General features: G+C 42.8%; 6 protein-coding genes and 2 non-coding genes across 9 annotated transcripts; 3 read left to right on the top strand and 5 right to left on the bottom strand.

Moving 5' to 3' along the window:
• Positions 1 to 333: 333 nt before the first annotated feature.
• On the top strand, positions 334 to 741 carry LOC139933519 (histone H2A-like). Its single transcript, XM_071927629.2, has one exon. It carries the CDS (start codon positions 334 to 336, stop codon positions 715 to 717), a length of 384 nt encoding a protein of 127 aa, XP_071783730.1. The 3' UTR covers positions 718 to 741.
• A 1749-nt stretch (positions 742 to 2490) lies between these two features.
• Positions 2491 to 2867, top strand: LOC139933521 (histone H4). Its single transcript, XM_071927631.2, has one exon. The coding sequence runs from the start codon at positions 2504 to 2506 to the stop codon at positions 2813 to 2815; it is 312 nt and encodes a 103-aa protein (XP_071783732.1). The 5' UTR covers positions 2491 to 2503; the 3' UTR covers positions 2816 to 2867.
• A 7240-nt stretch (positions 2868 to 10107) lies between these two features.
• trnad-guc (transfer RNA aspartic acid (anticodon GUC)) lies at positions 10108 to 10179 on the top strand. Its single transcript has one exon. It is a non-coding gene; the product is annotated as a tRNA-Asp (tRNA).
• A 713-nt stretch (positions 10180 to 10892) lies between these two features.
• LOC139933520 (histone H2B 1/2) lies at positions 10893 to 11330 on the bottom strand. Its single transcript, XM_071927630.2, has one exon. The coding sequence runs from the start codon at positions 11320 to 11322 to the stop codon at positions 10948 to 10950; it is 375 nt and encodes a 124-aa protein (XP_071783731.1). The 5' UTR covers positions 11323 to 11330; the 3' UTR covers positions 10893 to 10947.
• Positions 11331 to 11601: 271 nt separating this feature from the next.
• trnaq-cug (transfer RNA glutamine (anticodon CUG)) lies at positions 11602 to 11673 on the bottom strand. Its single transcript has one exon. It is a non-coding gene; the product is annotated as a tRNA-Gln (tRNA).
• Positions 11674 to 12829: 1156 nt separating this feature from the next.
• LOC144541813 (histone H2A-like) lies at positions 12830 to 13213 on the bottom strand. Its single transcript, XM_078286914.1, has one exon. It carries the CDS (start codon positions 13211 to 13213, stop codon positions 12830 to 12832), a length of 384 nt encoding a protein of 127 aa, XP_078143040.1.
• A 1229-nt stretch (positions 13214 to 14442) lies between these two features.
• On the bottom strand, positions 14443 to 14866 carry LOC144541811 (histone H3). The gene has a single exon (XM_078286911.1). It carries the CDS (start codon positions 14851 to 14853, stop codon positions 14443 to 14445), a length of 411 nt encoding a protein of 136 aa, XP_078143037.1. The 5' UTR covers positions 14854 to 14866.
• Positions 14867 to 15944: 1078 nt separating this feature from the next.
• Positions 15945 to 16599, bottom strand: LOC139919546 (histone H1-like). 2 transcript variants are annotated; one of them, XM_078286909.1, is made up of 2 exons: positions 16211 to 16599; positions 15945 to 16180 (listed from the first exon to the last, which is right to left on the bottom strand). In XM_078286909.1, the coding sequence occupies exons 1-2, from the start codon at positions 16577 to 16579 to the stop codon at positions 15959 to 15961; spliced, it is 591 nt and encodes a 196-aa protein (XP_078143035.1). In that variant the 5' UTR covers positions 16580 to 16599; the 3' UTR covers positions 15945 to 15958. The 2 variants fall into 2 exon arrangements, with proteins under 2 accessions (XP_078143035.1, XP_071765424.2); XM_071909323.2 differs by having other exon boundaries at positions 15945 to 16599.
• Between the last annotated feature and the right edge of the window lie 3532 nt (positions 16600 to 20131).

The following is a 20131-nucleotide window of genomic DNA, read 5'->3' as shown; positions in this document are numbered from 1 at the left end:
GAGTTCTGAGAATCTTTATGACTTTTATCTCAGAAATGTGACTTTAAACTCCGAACACTGAGATTAATCTCAGAAATGAAATAAATTGTTAATGTGGCTCTAATCCTTTTCTGTAAATTTTAGTTTGTCAAGAGACGTTTTATTTTGAAAATCCAAGGCACTGCACAGCGGAAGTGTTATTTGCTGTGTTAACTTGACACCAGCAGTTTTCTGATTGGGCGACGATTTTGAAGCTCCAACTGACCAATGAACAAGCAGCTCGAGGCAGATATATACCGGTTCCCGACGACTTCAACTCACTCTTTGATTCTCTAATCTGACGAAAATAACGAAATGTCTGGACGTGGTAAAACCGGCGGCAAGGCTCGTGCCAAGGCAAAGACCCGCTCCTCTCGTGCCGGTCTTCAGTTCCCGGTCGGCCGTGTTCACAGGCTGCTGCGCAAAGGAAACTACGCCCAGCGTGTCGGTGCCGGAGCCCCGGTGTATCTGGCGGCGGTGCTCGAGTACCTGACCGCTGAGATCCTGGAGTTGGCCGGAAACGCCGCTCGCGACAACAAGAAGACCCGTATCATCCCCCGTCACCTGCAGCTGGCCGTCCGCAACGACGAGGAGCTCAACAAGCTGCTGGGCGGAGTGACCATCGCTCAGGGCGGCGTGCTGCCCAACATCCAGGCGGTGCTGCTGCCCAAGAAGACCGAGAAGCCCGCCAAGAAGTAAACTCACCAGCTTCTGAACACCGAACCAAAGGCTCTTTTAAGAGCCAACCACTCACTTCAAAAGAGTTTCCTTACTAGTTATAATATAATCTGTGCTGTCAACTTTCAATATTAAAAAACTGTTATGCCTTAGGTACTATAATTAATAGTACAACTAAAAACTAATTTTCAAAAACGCTGGCTTCCTTCAATTACAGAGCTTAAGCTCACTAGAAACAATGATTATGTTTAACAATGTATAATGTAGGATATGCACAGACAAATCTTCTTTAAGCTCTAAATTAAAAAGGGAATGGGTGACCTTCAGAGTCCAGACTGTGTTGCTTCTTCTGACCGCCACTTTGACGTCATAAATCATTCAAATTTAAAATATCCCCCGTTTTTAAATGTTTTTTACACCACTAGAACATAAATGAAATAAACATAAACCAACAATCAAATATAAAATTGTGGGATGATCTAAATATGCTGCAGACTATTTCAGGTTATTTCAGCAGCTGAAAATGTCACGATTCGTGTGTCTGCATGTTAGTAGATATGCTTGAGGCTTCATAATATATTAATTCAAGCGTTTTTAACATACAATTTCAGGTTACAAACTTTGTGCTGAGTTGCTGTGTGAAGCAACTTTGGCAGATTTGTTTGTGGGGTGAAAACCCTCCAATCAATAATTGCATTAATATTCTGTTCTAATGTAGTTAAGTTAAACACATCGGCTCAAGTGGTATTTTCTAATATGTTGTGTTGAAAGGTTATGTTGAACCAAGTTGTGTATTTTTAGTGTTTTTTTTAAAGAGGAGAAATCATGTCACACACACACTAGACCTGTTGTCAGTTGTGTTGAACCAAGTCTTGCATTGTTATCCTTTTGAAAATAATAATTTCTCACCATGTCATGTTGTCATGTCTTGTTGCTGTTAGAAAGTAATTCATTAGAGACACAATGGAAAGACACTCAAGAAAGTGTTTTCTTTACTGTAAGATGCCATCTATCCACTTCATATTTAATGTTATTATTCCAGTGCCTATTTTCATGTTTTTTTTTTTGTTTTGTTGTGCTGGACACCTCATGTTTTTACTCTTTTTTCAAGTGTGAAAAATGTCAGTTTGCCCTGGAGGATTTACCACCAGGTAACGTGTAAGTGAATGTCTCTGGACAAAATAATGTTAACTAACTTGAAAAGCACATAAAAGTTGAGCTGGCTTTATTTGGTTGGATATTATTTGTCTAAGATTAAATTCACCATGTTTTATTAAGTTAACCATTCGTTTTTTATGTGTTTTATTGCCAGTAAAAATCTCTCCAGTATAGCTTACTAACATTAACGTGATGCCGTCTTTCCAGACAGAGCATGCGCTGTTTGTCCACCAGAGATGACCATTCTACTCTATTGTCCTTTGTCATGAATGCAGATGTGGAATAAACCTGCTGTACCACAAGCCCGACCAGCTCCGGGAGATTCATTTAGACAGGAGACATATCACAGAGGTCACATAATAAACACCAAGTCATAGAATTGGTAAAATATTGAGGAGGTGCAAGTTTTCTAGCTTTTATTTTGAAGGCAAAGTCGCATAACCGGAAACGCGATTGCAGATAGCTTCTGCTAACTTGCCACAGCTGAAGTTCCGTTGAAACAAAATGGGGAAGGACTGCAGAGTTTGGCGCCGCCCAGCAAAGCGCGCTCTTCCCTTCCTCATTTAGGTCCGCAAAGAAGGTTTATGTACTGAAGCTTACTAGAGATCTGTCTCAATTTATTTTTGCTTTGAAAGAAAACGCATCGAAAATGAGTGGCCGCGGAAAAGGAGGAAAGGGACTCGGTAAAGGAGGCGCCAAGCGCCACCGGAAAGTTCTCCGTGATAACATCCAGGGAATCACCAAACCCGCCATCCGCCGTCTGGCTCGCCGCGGCGGAGTCAAGCGCATCTCCGGTCTCATCTACGAGGAGACCCGCGGGGTGCTCAAGGTCTTCCTGGAGAACGTCATCCGTGATGCCGTCACCTACACCGAGCACGCCAAGAGGAAGACCGTCACCGCCATGGATGTGGTGTATGCTCTGAAGAGGCAGGGCCGCACTCTGTACGGCTTCGGAGGTTAACTTCATTTACCAGACAACAGCAACACAAAGGCTCTTTTAAGAGCCAAACACTTTCTTTCAAAAAGTAAATCCCTGATTTTATGCTAGTAATTCATTTTAGTCATCAGTTGTAACTGATGACTTGTCTGTATTTCCAGCTCTTGGCGCAAAATACTTGACTTTTCAGCCATTATATCTGTACGCTTTTACAGATTTGTCTACACATTTACAATTCTCAATACACTTGTACATCTGAATACAGATTTGGAGGTCTTTTTTACATATTTACAAATCTGATTACGCACACACGGATTGAGACAGTTACACAACTCTCCACACATTTGCAAATGGTTCTGCTACAATAATGGCCCCATATGAATGCAAATGGTTTAGGGGAGTTTCAGCTAGAGCATGGTAGCAGAAATAACACGTGGTTTTGTTCTGGTACGCGCCTCTCCTCGTTAGTATGGAATGAATGGGTCGCCATCTTTGAATACATCCATGCTGTGAAGACGAATTTGCTTATTTACTAACTCGCCAGTTGGAATAAGACAGGACCTCGCCTGCTTATGATGCACCTCTCCTCGTTAGTATAGCGGTGAGTATCCCCGGGCCAGCCGCGGATAGCTGTAGAGGGCTTTCATGACCGGAAGTAAGCTCTTGCTGTCTTCTCATGCGAGCAGAGCAGAGGATCGAATCTCGTCTGGAACAAAGTTCTGATGGTGTTTTGACGTTTTTTATACAGCTACCATGCACCATCCTATAGTAAATATGTAAATATTTAATAATATTATACTCCCGTAGTCTGTCTTGAGATGACACTGACAATCCTTTTCAGCAGTGTCCTGGCCCAGAGTGACGATGATCATTACTATTAACTAATGATCATTATTAAATATTATTAGGTTATCTTCTTTTCATACATACATTTTCTTAACTTTGTCATTTTTGATAAACATTATATAGTCTGTGTAAAGATCACTGAATGTTATTCACACAACTAATCATTCGGTAAGATATTTAATCTTCTAGAATGAAATTAAAACCTTGTGATTTAAAATTTAGATATTACTACTTTTACATGTTGTTATTTTTCAAATTAAATTTGAAGAACAGGCTGACACTCCATAATAATTATGCAAATAAGACACTAATTTCCAAATGTTATGACAGTATATTATGGCATCATGACAGTATCATATTACAGTATGGTTGGCCTATATTTTGCCTATGAGGCAACAATGGAGGCACAACAATGGATGTTTATTCCTTTGATGGAAGTGTACAGTTGAGCATATGAATAAAAATGTCGTGATTATTTAATTTTCTACCCCTATTAAGACAGCCACAGTAATCCTTTTGAGATATTTTATTGAAAACACACAGCCGAATTCTGAACAAAACACACAAAATCAAAAATGTACACGCCCAAATAGATAATATATACAACAAATGAACAGTAAGTGATATATACAGTAAATATACAGTAAATAGTGCGTACATAAATATATATACAATATTAGTGCTGAAACGATTAGTCAACTGATTAGTAACTCAACAGAAAATAATCAACAACCATTTTGATGATTGATTGATCTTTTATGTCATTTTCAAGCAAAAATGCCAAACATTCTCTGGTTGCAGCTCCTCCAATGTGAGGATTTTCTGCTTTTCTCTGTTTCATATAATTGTAATCTGAATATCTTTGGGTTTTGGAATGTTGGTAGGACGAAACAAGACATTTGAGGATGAAAAAATAATCGACAGATCAATTGATATTGAAAAAAAATGTTAGTTGTAGTACTATACAATGTGCAGTGCTGTATGTGTGTGTGTGGGGGGTTGAGGGTGGTCACTTCCCTCTCTCTGCAACCCATCTGTCCCTTTCAGCCTTATAAAAGGCAGACTGTTGGAACTCCATCCAGGTCATCTCCTTGGCCATGCCTTGTGCCTTGTATAGGGACAACACTCTGGAAGGGCAGTAGATATACTTCCCTTGCACCCCGGGGAAGCTGGTATGAATGTGTGGGCTGTTGGGGCGTCTGCACAGGCGGCCTGTTGGCAGCTGCACTGCTGACTTCCTCTTTGCCCTCTCCTCTGCCACCTTCTTCCACTCTGCCCCCCTCTGTCTGGCAGCCTCTAGCTCCCGCTCAAAAAAAGGAGAGGCAGTAAACTCATCAAAAGGCATCCTGGGGTTTGTGAGGCCTTCATCTGCGTAGGTCTTAAAGACCTTTGTGGAGCAGTAAAAGTACTTAACTGTTTTTGTTTGGTAAAAAAAATGAATTGAAGAGCCATCACCAAGATACCGTGACTTTGGCTGACCACAGGCTAAACAGTTCCTTGTCATCTTCTTTGTCTGCTGTGGTTGCTGCTGTTTTCCCAGAATCTCTGTCACAATCTTCTCCACTGTGGCCCGGGTCAGTGACTCCTCCTGAGGGGGAGCCACGGCCGGAGGGTTGAGAGTTGCAGGAGGAAGGGTTGTGACAGGCACACTGACCGTATGGCTGCCTGTGGTCAAACTTTGCCACAGCTGCTGTGTCTCCCAAACCTTCTCTGAGCTGGTGTTGAGGGAAGAGCTGGTGTTCTTTAACTTGGCCAGATGCTTTACATATCTGGAGATATGCTGGCACGTGGTAGGATGAAGGAGGCTGTTGGGGTCGGTGCACGCCCTCTGTACCATGGCAGCATAGTCTGCATCCACCCGCTTCAAAAGATCTTTAGATCCGTGGTGCTTAATCAGAAGCCCATCGATGGCAGCTGGTTCCATCCACCGGCTGTGGTCCAGCACTTGAATAAGGCCCCCTGTCTTAATGGGTCCAGTGCGGGTGGCCCGGGGAGAGGAGGAAACAGGCAGCGGTGCTACACCTGGCAGGTGTGAAAAATAAAGCATATGATTATTATAGTGTTAATGTTAAATATTGATAATGGAAAAATATTAACATGATTATCACTATATTAATTCCAACCAAAGCTTTTAAGCTGTGAAGTTTGTATGAGGGATGGTAGGTGGGCTTTAATTTGAGTGACCTGTATTCATGAAGGCCTGAGACTCGACTTTGGCTGTGGCAGACGCTGGTGTCAAGGGAGGCTGGGACTGGGAAACTGCTGCAGAGCACCGCTGGGAAGACAGGATCAGCACTGGTCGAAGTGGATCGTCGTGGACAGTGCCACTGCTCTTCTGAAATATAGAATAAAATAAAGTGATTTAGTGAGTCAGTCTGTTGGTCAGTCAGTTAATGACAGCGAGTAATCAGTCTGGATTACCTGAGAGTCCGTGCCCCCTACAGCAGCTGGGCATTGATGCACTTCCTCCTGGGCAGAGGGCTGCTGCTGTGTCTCCATGGCTACAGCAGCTGAGATGTTATCCTGTGCCTTGTGCTTGTCCCAGTTTAACACAACAGGACGACAGCCTGGCTCCACATACTCCAGTCCAAATCTCTCCCCCGTGTCCCTGTTTGAAACCTGCAGAGCTGGATATTTTGCCTTCCCTGTCACCTTTAAAGAGGACATGTTCAGTTCCGCGATCAACAGAGGGTCAAACACAGCTGGCAGCTCCACACCAGGCTGCTTCAGGTCCACCAGCCTCTGGAAGTTCCAGCGCACCACTCCAGTCATGGCCTGGGCCTGGAAAAGTTCACTAGACACCCGGTTGCCTGTTACCCACTGGGCTTGGTGAAAGTGGAAGCCCTCCTGCTGAGAGGTGCCTCTCACAGGGATCCAGATAGGTACAGCGGCCCCCTCGCCCTTGGTGTAGTTGAGCTGCAAGGTGCCACCGTACCTGTAGAGGATTCCCTCCCCCACCTCAGGGTCACTCAGGCAGCCTCGCAGGATGTGGATACGCTGAATCCTCCACATCTTCAACATGGAGGCCATGAAAAGCAGCACACCATTGGGGTCCTTTGCCAGGTGGAAGTGATGTAGGACGTCTTCAACTCTCTGCAACAGTTCTCTGGGCTGTGGTATCTTTGTCCTACAGTGCTCTCTTATGTGCTGCTTGGTGGGATTTGCCGGAGAGATTCCACAGAAGTCGTATGCCTCTTTGAGCTTCTGGAGGTCACTCTGGTCCACAACCATGAATGCTGCAGAGAGGAACTGGCAGAAAGAGCTGTAGAGAGGATGATGTTCTGAGATACACTCCCTGGTAAAGCGCCGCATGCAGTGGAACAAGTCTAACTTAACAGTTATGTCTTTGTTAAACTTGGTCCTTGAGGCACTGCTGTTAGCCAGGGATCCAGAGGTCGCCTCTGCCACTATAGCCTCTGTGGTCTTCCAGCAGTCCCAGAAGAGGTGCTCCTGAGCCCCAGCGTCCAGGACCTTGAAGGCAGCACAGCAATCCCTACAACATTAAAAAGTTGCTACAGCTGGGAAAGATCTTACTCACAACATATTTTGTACAAAATGAGTCTTATTGTATGAATTTGTAATTTTGTTATTTATTGTTGTTATTTATATATATTTGGACTACAAACAAAAAGGAGCAGATTACACAATAAACTGTGCAAATGAGATTAAAAAAAGCCTGTGACCTGAAAACATCTCATCTAACAATAAAACAAACTATATAATGTCAGTTAACAAAGAGAGCACAACAGGTTAAATACATAAAAATCTGAGTTTTGAATTGAAACTTGTTATGTATACCTGTCCACCCACTGGTAGCCTGCCTTCTCCACTCCAGCAGCAGAGTACCGTTGAGCCAGACCCTCATACATGGGATGAAGAGACCGATCACACTCCGACTGCAGCATCACCCAGGACAGGATCATCCAGTTCTCGTTCATGATGGCATACGATGACATGGTGCCGGATGACAAGACAACCTTCCTAGCCACTTTGCGGGTGTGATCAGATCTCAGGGTCCGACCAAAAGTCCCCTGTAGCAGCAGAGTCAGGAGCTGCTCCTGCCGCTGATATTCATGGATCAGGCAGTCGACCAGGTAGTGTGAAGAAATGGATACTCCACACCAGCCATCAGCATCAGAGTATCCACCAAATGGAGCAGGGGTGTCCGTCTGTCTGAGGAGCCCAGTGATGGTTCTCTGGCCGTATAATCCTGCGTCAGCATCCCTGATGTTCTGCACACTGAGCAGGTAGGCCAGGTGAGCTCTCTCATATTTAAGGTGGAGGACCTCTGTCAGCTGCTTTGCCATGTCCTCAGGTGATCTGCCACTACGCCTCATCTCATCCATCACAGATTTGCAGATGGCCTTTTTATATGTGAGGAGAGCTGGCACAATGTTGGTAAATCTCGTCGGCAGCTTCTCCAGCCATTGGGGCTTGTCAGCATGCCAGTACTTCTTACAAGCCTTGCAGGTGAGCCGTGAGGCTAAAATATAGTACTGGCCGCTGGTGCCAATGACTACTCTGGGCCTTCTAACACCAGAAGAAGCTACCTGAGGGTTGGGACATCCATGAAGACAGGGCAGGATGTAATTGTTCCTCAGCCTCTCCATGATTGTGTGCTTCCAAATGCTTCCAAATTAAAAATGGATGGAGCTGAAAGTACTTTGTTGAAGGCAACTCAGAGATTGAGTCTTTGAGCTTTGGCTGAGTTGGATAACGCCACAGGGACAGCATGTTCATGGGGTGGCGTACTGGACGCGACCCTGGCCATAGCCCCAGTGCCTCCAACTCAGTCTTCATCCAGATTGTCTGCTGTTGAGAGCAGTTCCACTGGGCAACATCCTTATTATACCCCGGGACAGAGGCTGCAGGCTGATGTGGGGTATGTGAAGGGACAGAGGCTTCAGGTTGCTCGACAGGAGGGGCTGGACATGGCAGAGCTGTAAAACACAAACACAACACAAAACAACACTAAATACACAATGAAAAAAAGACAGCTCCAAATGAATGACTGTAAAACAATGTCACATAAATAAATACCTTCAACAAGGATTGTGTCTTCCTGTGCTTCCACAGAGGCAACATTCTGCGATGATGCATCTAGGATGGTGAGATACAAACCAGAGAGGCAAGTGAAATAAAGACATTAAAGTAATGAACATTGCTTAACATATTCTTTCTCATAGCGCTTAAGAAAATGAAACATCTACCTTCAGGAAGAGATGGGGCTGCTGTTATCCCTGGCTCCACAGAAGAATGGTGGGAGACTGGCTTTCTGTGTGCTTTGAAAAGAAGTTGCACCAAAAGTGAAAAAAACAAACAAACCAGAAAGCAGATATTAACATTACATTATCACATGAGTACTGTAGATAACGCAATTAAAAATGGATTTGGATTAATCAGAATGTAACTGATGTTTATGTGAGGTATACTGGTAGTATAAGAGGGCTACTTATGTTTTGTTGTTGTTTTTGTTGTTGTTGTCGTGGTAAAATGTGTCGGAAAACAACTTGCTCGATGCTGCCGCTGCTCTGTCTGTCTCACTCTCTTCACTCTGTAAACGGAGTCTCTCACTCTTATCCAAAATGTGGAAACAGCGCCACCAAAAACCCGCTTGTGGCCAAAAATATATTACATCCGTAGTGATAAGAACTACCATAGAGAATGAATTGGACAGAGTTAAGAGAGTTAAATTGTACTATTCCCGCTCCTCGCGCGAAAGGTCACCGGTTCGAAACCGGGCGGAAACATCTTTATTTCATCCTGTAGATTTGAATGATTCAGACAGCAGCTGAAGAGAAGTCAGGGAAAATAGAAACAGTGTAGAATCTGAAGGAGTCTCTTCTACTCTGATGAATAAAGACACAACTCGCTCTCTGCCTGAAGACAGAGTTAAAAGCTGCTTTCTGTCTGACTGAAGCCTCCATTCTGACTGTGTTGATGATATCTGATGTTTTTTATCATTTGCACTTCACTTCTTGTATGAAGCTGACAGGCGCAGCTCACTGCTCAAATACAACAAAACTGACAACTGAGACTTCCAGCAGTATAAATAATAAAGAGAGTCAAATGGAACAGAACTGTGTTAATTAAAATAATATTAGCAAAATACTGTTTCTGTAACCTGTCACTCAGGTTAATATAGCTGCTAAGGAAGATAAGTAGTAATGATAATAATTGTCAGAATAATCATCACATGTCTGTATCAACAGAAAATGAAAAGAGCAATATTACAAACTAAATGAGCAGAATTAATCACAAATGAAACCACTTACACCAGAATAATAATGTAGGCAGGCGCTAAATCACACATGGCGTTGAAAGTGATTAATAAGATCGATTTGAAAATCAGCTATAAATTCTAGTGGAAGCAAATGTAGGTTGGAATGACAATATGACCAAAAAGAAATCAGTGTTTCAGGTGCTTTGGAATTGAAGTCCGTTTGTCCTCACAAATTTCATATTTCCACTCCTCGTTAGTATAGTGGTCAGTATCCCCGCCTGTCACGCGGGAGACCGGGGTTCAATTCCCCGACGGGGAGGAATCTCTTTTCTCTCTCAGAGCTTTATGGAGGCAGAGAGGAATCTGAACTGAGACTGATGGAGACACTGAGGAAGATTCATCTGGAAGGAAGAAGGCGTGTATGAACGGATTAATGGACTCTGTTATAGTCCAACTCAAGAAATCGAAATAGTTAATAATAGAAAGGTAAAGCTGCAGTAGCTGAACTGGTAAGTCAACCAATAGTGAAGCTGTTAGAAGGCGAAGTCTAAGCGAAATACAACAAATGGTTCTTCAGAATAAAAACAAAATGCTTTCTGGACTGTGAAACAACAGCTTGAACAATGACAGATAATGTGGCTCTTCAGGCCACCACAACACAAACTGACCTGCTATCTTTGCTGGAGCTTGTCATATCAGATGTGTTAAGTAAGAATTGCATAAGGAATGGTCCCTTCACATACTGGGGAGTGGAGAAGACAGATACATCATGAGATCTATGGAGCTTCTAATCTGCAAATGTTAATACAGACATTTGATTTATTGTAAGTGACGGAGAGTTAGTTTAGACCAAAGGTAAATAGAGATACACTAAAGGGATAAATGTTTCCAGCAGCAAAAAGTGTCAAAAAAAGAACACCTTGAAATGCTTTGATGTGCATCCTAATAAGTGTTACACTAAAACAGCAACACAATTTTAAATTCAAAGAAACGTATTTCCCCATACCAAATATGAGTGAACAAGCTCTTAGTTGAATCAGTGTGTGGCCCTTAAAAGGACCTTTGGGTGGATGTAGCTCCAGGCGGTTTACTTGGAGCTGGTGTACTTGGTGACCGCCTTAGTGCCCTCGGACACGGCGTGCTTGGCCAGCTCACCGGGCAGCAGCAGGCGGACGGCGGTCTGAATCTCCCTGGAGGTGATGGTGGAGCGCTTGTTGTAGTGAGCCAGGCGAGACGCCTCACCGGCGATGCGCTCGAAGATGTCGTTGACGAACGAGTTCATGATGCCCATGGCCTTGGAGGAGATGCCGGTGTCGGGATGGACCTGCTTCAGCACCTTGTACACGTAGATGGCGTAGCTCTCCTTCCTGGTCTTTCTGCGCTTCTTGCCGCCTTTGGCGGCGGTCTTAGTCACGGCTTTCTTGGAGCCCTTCTTGGGCGCTGCCTTGGCGGGTTCAGGCATGACGAGATCTCGGTACTTTACAGCAGAGAATGAGCTGAGAGGAGCAGAGCGGATGGTTTTGGAGGCAGCTGATGCAAATTCAGCTGTGCTGTTCCTCCTATACGATTGGTTGAGTTTTTGCAACCATAGTGGGCATGCGCTGAACAAGGACCTCTCTCCCACAGAACTAGAATAGGTAGAACTGACATGCCCTCTGCGCACCCGCACAAGAATACAAATTCTGTATTTGTATCAACTTTCACATCAACCACTATCTATTTCTGAACTAAACTGAAAATCAGGTTCCACCGAGAATCCAACTCGGATCGCTGGATTCAGAGTCCAGAGTGCTAACCATTACACCATGGAACCACAACACATTGCACCTGCTGGAGCTGGGAGGATTTCATATGGCATAATATTTCATTATTATTATTATTGCTGTTGACGCTTGTATAGTAGTGTAGCAGATGGGATGGGGACTCCACATACTGGGAACTGGATGAACGGTGAATAATCAGTGCAGAGGGATTCAAATGTTATAAAAACAACAGATTTAGTTCGTATTAATGGAACTACGCCTCATTCCAACAGTGAGATTCAGTGAGTTATTTTTCTCTCTGGTGTTGAAGTTCATCCACAGCGTTTTAATACGCGTAAATCAAGGATGATCGTGCGAATGGGAGCAGATACGCGGTTTATTGTCTGTATAAAACAATAACTTTATAAACTGATTCACTGTGGGACAGTGACGAAGAGGAAAAACACGGTCTGATACCTCTACATCAAAGGAATAGCATATTTTTCTCCTCATGTCTGGGACCACAGGTGAGGCAGATCGGGTTGGTAGAAAAATGTATAACACTTTGATTTTTTTTTTTCATGATAACTAAGTGTAAATAAAGGATTAACTCTTTCAAGTAGTGGGCGGCTCTTAAAAGAGCCTTTGTGTTGCTGTTGGCAACCTCCAGACCCCTGGTGCAATGCACTGTTCTCCAAAATGACCTTGGTCTGTGCCAGGATAAAAAACATTACGAGGCCATCTGTAAAATGCCTCAAGAAACATCTTCAGTAAATAGCCTTTCTAAATATGAACAACAATATGGACCAATTCAATATTTTGCATATCAATATAAGGGGAATCAGATCAAACAAAGAAGAGCTCTTCCACATCCTACAGGAAAAGGATGTTCATGTAGCTTCAATAATTGAAACATAGCAACAGAGTGTGTGTGTGTGTGGGGGGGGGGGGGGGGGGGGTGGAGCTGAATACAAGTATGCAGTGAGCATTGGTTGTGTGTATACACTGGTGTTAGTTTGCAGTTTCTTAAGGAAATGTAACTTTTTGGCTTAGAAAAGCATTACCAAGTTTCAAATGTTAAACACTAGATGTCCTCTAGTATGAAACAAAGCCAACTTGCACAGGAACAGAAATAGATGTTCAAGATTCAAAATCAATCCGGAAAACTCTTATAAGTGTTTGTGTGGCTCTTAAAAGAGCCTTTGTTTTGGTCTTAAGCTGGTGAGTTTACTTCTTGGCGGGCTTCTCAGTCTTCTTGGGCAGCAACACCGCCTGGATGTTGGGCAGCACGCCGCCCTGAGCGATGGTCACTCCGCCCAGCAGCTTGTTGAGCTCCTCGTCGTTGCGGACGGCCAGCTGCAGGTGACGGGGGATGATACGGGTCTTCTTGTTGTCGCGAGCGGCGTTTCCGGCCAACTCCAGGATCTCAGCGGTCAGGTACTCGAGCACCGCCGCCAGATACACCGGGGCTCCGGCACCGACACGCTGGGCGTAGTTTCCTTTGCGAAGCAGCCTGTGAACACGGCCGACCGGGAACTGAAGACCGGCACGAGATGAGCGGGTCTTTGCCTTGGCACGAGCCTTGCCGCCGGTTTTACCACGTCCAGACATTTTCGTTATTTTCTTGTGGTTACAAAATCAAGGAATGGCTTGAAATGTTTGGGAACCGGTTTATATGTCCCTCGAGCTGCTTGTTCATTGGTCAGTTGGAGCTTCAAATCGTCGCCCAATCAGAAAAATGCTGGTGTAAAGTTAACACAACAAATAACACTTCCGCTGTGGAGTGTCTTGGATTTTCAAAATAAAACGTCTCTTGACAAACCTACTGTAAAGTTTACAGAAAAGGATTAGAGCCACATGAACAATTTATTTCATTTCTGAGATTAATCTCAGTGTTCGGAGTTTAAAGTCACATTTCTGAGACAAAAGTCATAAGATTCTCAGAACTCAAAAACATGTTTCACATGTGATGGATTAACTCTCATGTTACGGTCAGATCTGACTAATTTAAAACTTTTTACTGTCATAAACATGGTTTCTTTTATCAGATTGCCATAACATCCTCCACACGGCATCACAACACAAAAATATCACGTTCACAATTTTTAGTGAAGAGAAGCTGTTTCATTCAAATTTAGGACCTCTGTGTTGTTTCAGTTCATAGAAAATAAATGGGTGAGACTACAATGAAGAGCAAAGAGAAGCTAGTTCAGAGTTCAGGAGTTTAGTTTTGCAACCATATGCCAAGTATCTAGCAGATTACACACACACACACCTGCAAAGCTCCAGCTGTTGTCCATCCTTACACCCCCCCACACACACACACACACACACACACACACACCTTTCATACTTCTCTTGAAAAAAGAAAATAATGAAATACATGAAATATAACCAGACTGCAATATTGTGTTGTAAGATAAATTGTTCAACAATATACATTATAGCTGTTTTAAACTCCCTTGTCTTTTAATTGCCTTCTCAAACAGCTTTTACAGTCGTTATGTTAAGTAACTAACTGTTGAAATAAATATGTATTTCTCACCACGTGTTGGTAGGAAAATGACAGGTGATGAATCAATGAGTCTCAGCCAGTGAGCTGGGTAGATGGTAAATAACCATGTTGGTAAGAAGGGCATGTGACATCATAGAAACACTAAGGTTGTATATATTGTGTTGATATTATTATAGTTACATATAAAGTGTTAAATGTGTATAATTTTTGGGAGATCACTGACTATTAGCGGTCACTGTAATGTTTTTGTTGCAGTGGAATAAAGTCTTAGTGAATATTTTGGTGGCTCTTAAAAGAGCCGTTGTGGGACTGACAGCAGGGGAGTTTAAGCTCGCTCTCCGCGGATGCGGCGGGCCAGCTGGATGTCCTTGGGCATGATGGTGACCCTCTTGGCGTGGATGGCGCACAGGTTGGTGTCCTCAAACAGGCCGACCAGGTAAGCCTCGCTGGCCTCCTGCAGAGCCATGACAGCGGAGCTCTGGAAGCGCAGGTCGGTCTTGAAATCCTGAGCGATTTCTCGGACCAGGCGCTGGAAGGGCAGCTTGCGGATCAGAAGCTCGGTGGATTTCTGGTAGCGACGGATCTCTCTGAGAGCCACGGTACCGGGCCTGTAACGGTGGGGCTTCTTCACGCCGCCGGTGGCCGGGGCGCTTTTCCTGGCAGCCTTGGTGGCGAGCTGCTTCCTGGGAGCTTTTCCTCCGGTGGATTTACGGGCGGTCTGCTTGGTTCTGGCCATGGTTCAAACTTCAGCTCTTCTTTCTTTATGGCAGAAGAGAATAAGTTGTTTGAGAGTGAATGTCGGCTTTATATAGCCAACGCCGGAGCGCTGCTACACGCTGATTGGCCTGCCCGAGGGGAGGCGCGAGCTTCATCAGATCAACTAGGCCTATTGGAGGAAAGGCGCTTTGGAAAGCCCGCCGAAAATTCAAACTAAACACTAAACCACAATTCAAAGCTCTCCTCCACAGCAGCTGAGTCTAACGGCGGCAGAAAGGCTTTTACTATTTTGAATCACTTTTTTCACTCATATGTGGAAAAGATAACCAGCAAAATCATGATAAAAATACAACACAATATAAAATAAGATTAAAACACGATGAACAAAAATAAACTAAAACAATTATGTAATATGTAATTAGTAGCTAATAGTTAAAGTAACACAATAGAATATAAACACACTGAGTGGAGTGTGAAGAATGAAAAAGACATTAATTTCTATGATTTATTAAAAATACATACAATTCATAAATAACTATACAAGCTATATTTACAGTAGTATACATGTATGAAGACATTCTAGCATTCATATGTATTTATGGTTCGTTTATGTAGATGGATCTGTGTAGAATAATCTAAAGAGAAAAGTAGAGGAAACAGAAAAGGTGCAGAGTGGGAAATGAGCAGCAGCCCAAAGCATCTTCAGTAAGACTGTGGAGTCAAACCTGTCCTGAGTCCAGAGGATTTAAAAAGTATTAAAAAAAAATACTGATCTTTACTCATCACACTATGTAATGAAGAAGTATCAACATGTTACAATGTATACAAATAAGTCACACATAGTATCACTTATCTGCAGTTATTTTGTCTATAATCTACAAAGAAATAAACAGCAGTTAACAGAGAAGCAGTAAACATTGTGGCCAGTTGATCGAAAATGTTACTCAAGTGTTTTTCTGGTGTGTGTGTGGGAGGGGGGGGGGTTAATCTGCCACATCAACAACCTCTGATATCAGTTGTGATAGGCTTATAGTTTGTCATAAATTTTAAAAAAGAAGATGCTCTTTCATGAAGGTTGTGGGTGGCTCTTAAAAGAGCCTTTTGGGTAAAGTAAAGCCGGAAGCTTACTTCTTCTTCGGTGCTGCTTTCTTAGCTGCAGGCTTTGCTGCTTTGGGCTTGGCAGCCTTCTTCGCGGCAGGTTTCTTGGCAGCAGCGGGCTTCTTCGCCGCCTTCTTGGGACTCTTGGTCGGCTTCTTGGGGCTCTTAGCTGGTTTCTTGGCCGCTGGGGCTTTCTTCGCCTTCTTCGGGGATTTCTTAGCGACTACTGTCTTCTTAGCTGCAGCCTTCTTGGCTACAGTCTTCTTCGGGCTCTTGACGGGTTTCTTGGCAGCGGGCTTCTTGGCTTTCGGAGCGGGTTTCTTGGCAGCCGGCTTCTTGGCCTTCTCAGCCTTGGCGATCTTGAAGGAGCCGGAGGCCCCGGTCCCCTTGGTCTGGACCAGAGTGCCTTTTTCCACCAGTTTCTTGATGGCGATCTTGACGCGGGTCTTGTTCTTCTCCACGTCGTAGCCTCCGGCAGCCAGGCTCTTCTTGACGGCGGCCAGAGACACGCCGCTCCGCTCCTTGGAGGCGGACACAGCTGTAACGATCAGGTCGCCGACGCTGGGGCCGCTCTTCTTCGGCCTGGGAGCCTTCTTCTTCGCGGCTTTAGCCGGGGCGGGGGCGGGTGCTGGAGCGGTTTCTGCCATTTCTTCTTCTCTCTCTCTCTCTCTCTCTCTCTTGTTGTGCTTCTCACAGCTCTACAGAGTCTGACTGGACTGTTTGTCGGCGCAGAGCAAGAGGCGGGACTTATACACAGCACGAGGACCGTGTAGACTCAACACACACAGCTCTGTCTGTCCTGTTGAAATGTGGCGACACTTGTGTTTTCTCTTCCACATTTTAGGGATAAAAGACACAGATCGGAGCAGTTTTCAAGTGTAACTGTTATTGGAGCAGTGAGAAAACATGTTTCCTCTCGGGATGACGTCATGTTTAGCGCTGAGGAGACTCTCATTTTATTCAGGGAAGCTTCAAACCTCTCTGATACACCGGCACAGTGTTCAGCTCGCAGCGGGTTTTCTTCACATTTCGTCTCCTAAAATGCTTTAAAGTTCTTTAGATGGCAGACAACACTGTTTGTCCAGTAAGCAGATGTGTCTGATGAGGGAATAAAAGTAAAAATACTGTAGTGGTGTGACTTGTTTTGGTTTAATCGGCAGATGTTTTGGTGTCGGTAAACACACTGATGCTGGCGGTGACTTAGGGCGGGTTACATAGACTTCCAGTGAGAAATTAACTTTCTGCACTCATGATTAATGAAACTGAAAAGGCATTTTGTTAAAGTTTGTGATATTCACTGATTGTACCTGAAAGTAGGCTAAACATTTATTTTCTCCAATGCACACAAATGTCACAACTGACTATTATAAACTTCTACTTACTGTAATCCAACTGAGTCCATTAGTCTGAAATATCACTCTGCATTTATTTATGAAAAATACATTTTCAGTGTTTACTCTGTGATTTTATGCAACAGTTGCTTGGAGGTCATTTTAATTTTGGTTCCATTTTTGTCCCTGTTCTTATTTTATCCCAGTACTGAATCTGGTGCAGGTTACAGCGTTTCTGTTTGATACTTAATCAAAATTAAAAACATGTTCTCAGTTTTGGAACTACACTAATTTTTGTCTCAGATTAACAATATTTTCTTATTTCTTGGTGGATAAATTAAGAGGAACATAGAAAATACATTTTAACAGAGGAATTATCTCTTCTGATCAGCTCTGATCACATGGTCTGAATTTGGCACTTTCTTGAACTTGCACTTGATGTCCTTTATCAATCACCCAAATGATGCTTTTTGATGTTTTTACATGCTTATGTTTTATGTAATATTATGTGCTGTCATGTATGGTTGTTGATGTTTTTGATATTCTTTTATGCTCTTTGTGCAAAGCAAATTCCCCCGAGGGGCAATAAAGGTTTCATTCATTCATTCATTCAACCAGACACTGTAATATTAATGTGTCTCTTTCAGGTGTCCATTGTTGATTATCAGTTGTTGTTGTTGTTGTTGTTTCCCCTGTAAATTGTCATTATTAGGTGGCTAGTAGTATTGGTAGCAGTAGTAAACTGCTAATTTGCACAGAGAATCATTCCGGTTCTTCAGTGGGTCTTAGTGTTGCTTTACACAAAGAACCATTAATGTTCCCCTCATCAAGCTTTGATTGATCAAAACAGCCAACAAACTCTCAGTGAAATTAAACCAAAGAAGTAGTTGGAAATGTGATGAGGGCATTATTTCGCAAACATCCCAGTAACAGTTCAGTTAATCATTTAAACTTTTTTTTAACTATCAGAGCGGTTTGTCCATATTTCATTTTTCATTTATTTAAAAATAACAGTATGACAAATATATAAAGCAGTAATAAAATAATAGGCCTGTATATGGTTCCTGAAAGATGATGAAGGCTAGTTAGTATTCCTATATTTCCATATTACAGAGGCTTTGTGTTTCTCTCCCTGGTCAGTAAAAGTGGGAACAGCGCCACGAGCCCATAGACTCCCACGTTGTGGCCAAAAATATATCGCATATTGTTTTAGAACTCCCATGACTTTTGTCCGTTGAGTCCCCTGGTTGCGCCTTTCCTCGTTAGTATAGTGGTGAGTATCCCCGCCTGTCACTTATTTAGAATAAGGCCAATAGTCGGATTATTGCTGTCTATGTAAACATAGTCGATGATGAAGTTTCACTGTCAGATGGAAAAGCTGTGGAAGTCACGAGTTAGACATCAACTGTGAGTTTAGATGATATTCAGGAAAATTAATGAGAATGTGGGGCAACAGAAAGAAATGGTTATCCAGAATGAAAAAGCTGCTTTCTGGATTGACAAAATAACCATCTGCAATGTGTAATGTGTAATAATTTGTTTAATAATAATAATCATTGACTAATAATAATTACAATAGGCTAATTGAATATGAAGGTAGGCTATGTGAGACTTTAATTCTGGAAATGTTTTAGATATTTTTTAAAAAGGTATTTATATTTTATTGACCTAAACTGAGATTTTTTTGATTTTTTTTTTGTTATACTTGTTGCTTTTGTTTTAGATTTTAGTTGTTGTTGTTTTTTTTTATATTCTCTTTTTGGCTTGTGCGATTATTTTGTTTTAGTTGTCAGTTTGATGATTTGAAGATTTTGATTATCCGGTAGCATAGGATATCATTTTTCATTTGTTTTTTTTCCATACACTCCTCACTCACCTTGTCTCTTGACTCACCCACATGTGACTCCAGAGTGAAGAGTCTTACCTCTACACTATCTCTGGACACCACCACGGATGCGCTGGAGGCTGCAGTCTGAACTGATCTGAGGTCTGTGGAAGAGGTTTGGATTCTGCTAGCAAACCATTTTCAATCACATTTGCTTTTCCAGTCTTGGTATTAAACTCATCTGACATTGTGGGATTGTTTTCAACAGAGATTATCTATAGAGATATAGAGAGTGTCTTGTAATCAGAAGGTCCCAGGTTTGAGTCCTGCCCCTTCCCCTCAGTGTTTGCACTGTGAGTAAAGTGTAGAAATGTCCTCAGGCTTCATCAGGCTCCAGGGCATCTGTCTGTTTATTTGATTGATTGATTGATTGATTGATTGATTGATTGATGTGTTTATTTGAGTGTCCTGCACCATTTATGGTGCCCAGCCCATATGGGCTTACAAGACACTAGACAGCAACAACAGCCAGGATGGCCACATGACAAATCATAATATACAGTTCCAAAAATTCAAAAGGAGAACATTTCAAAAACATTTAATTTCCATGACAGAAATGTCCTGTTATGTTGGATACAGTGTTCTCTGTCTTAGTTGCCATGCATTTTTTATAAGTCTTGCTAAGACAAAAATCTCCTAATTAAAGAGCCAACTCAACATATCGCCTTCAGACAATCAAAACAAATCAGGGTTCTTCAACTGAATTTTTTCAAATAGATGATTCCTCAAATCACTGTACATGGGGCAGTGAAACACAAAATGAAATTAGTTATTATTATTATTATTATTATTATTAGTGAGCTGTCATTATTTCAACCAGCAGACATGGTGGAGCTTGTCAGGTTTTGTGCTTTAGGAAGGTCCAATGGTTAGAGAGCTATACTACTAACTATACACTATAAATGGTAAAAGGTAATTAAAAGCTAAGTTAAAAAGAGCTGGCATTTGAAGGAGCTCACTGAACTCGCCTGTTTGATATCTGT

This window comes from Centroberyx gerrardi, chromosome 11 (genome assembly GCF_048128805.1).
Source record: "Centroberyx gerrardi isolate f3 chromosome 11, fCenGer3.hap1.cur.20231027, whole genome shotgun sequence".
NCBI classification, from domain to species: Eukaryota; Metazoa; Chordata; class Actinopteri; order Beryciformes; family Berycidae; genus Centroberyx; species Centroberyx gerrardi.
Note: the sequence above shows the minus strand (reverse complement) of the source record. Positions and strands in the feature narration are given on the sequence as shown.

Bases quoted from the DNA above. Each gene is read 5' to 3' on its own strand.
- LOC139919546 (XM_071909323.2), bottom strand. From the start codon at position 16,579: ATGGCAGAAACCGCTCCAGCACCCGCCCCCGCCCCGGCTAAAGCCGCG.
- LOC139933519 (XM_071927629.2), top strand. From the start codon at position 334: ATGTCTGGACGTGGTAAAACCGGCGGCAAGGCTCGTGCCAAGGCAAAG.
- LOC144541811 (XM_078286911.1), bottom strand. From the start codon at position 14,853: ATGGCCAGAACCAAGCAGACCGCCCGTAAATCCACCGGAGGAAAAGCT.
- LOC139933520 (XM_071927630.2), bottom strand. From the start codon at position 11,322: ATGCCTGAACCCGCCAAGGCAGCGCCCAAGAAGGGCTCCAAGAAAGCC.
- LOC144541813 (XM_078286914.1), bottom strand. From the start codon at position 13,213: ATGTCTGGACGTGGTAAAACCGGCGGCAAGGCTCGTGCCAAGGCAAAG.
- LOC139933521 (XM_071927631.2), top strand. From the start codon at position 2,504: ATGAGTGGCCGCGGAAAAGGAGGAAAGGGACTCGGTAAAGGAGGCGCC.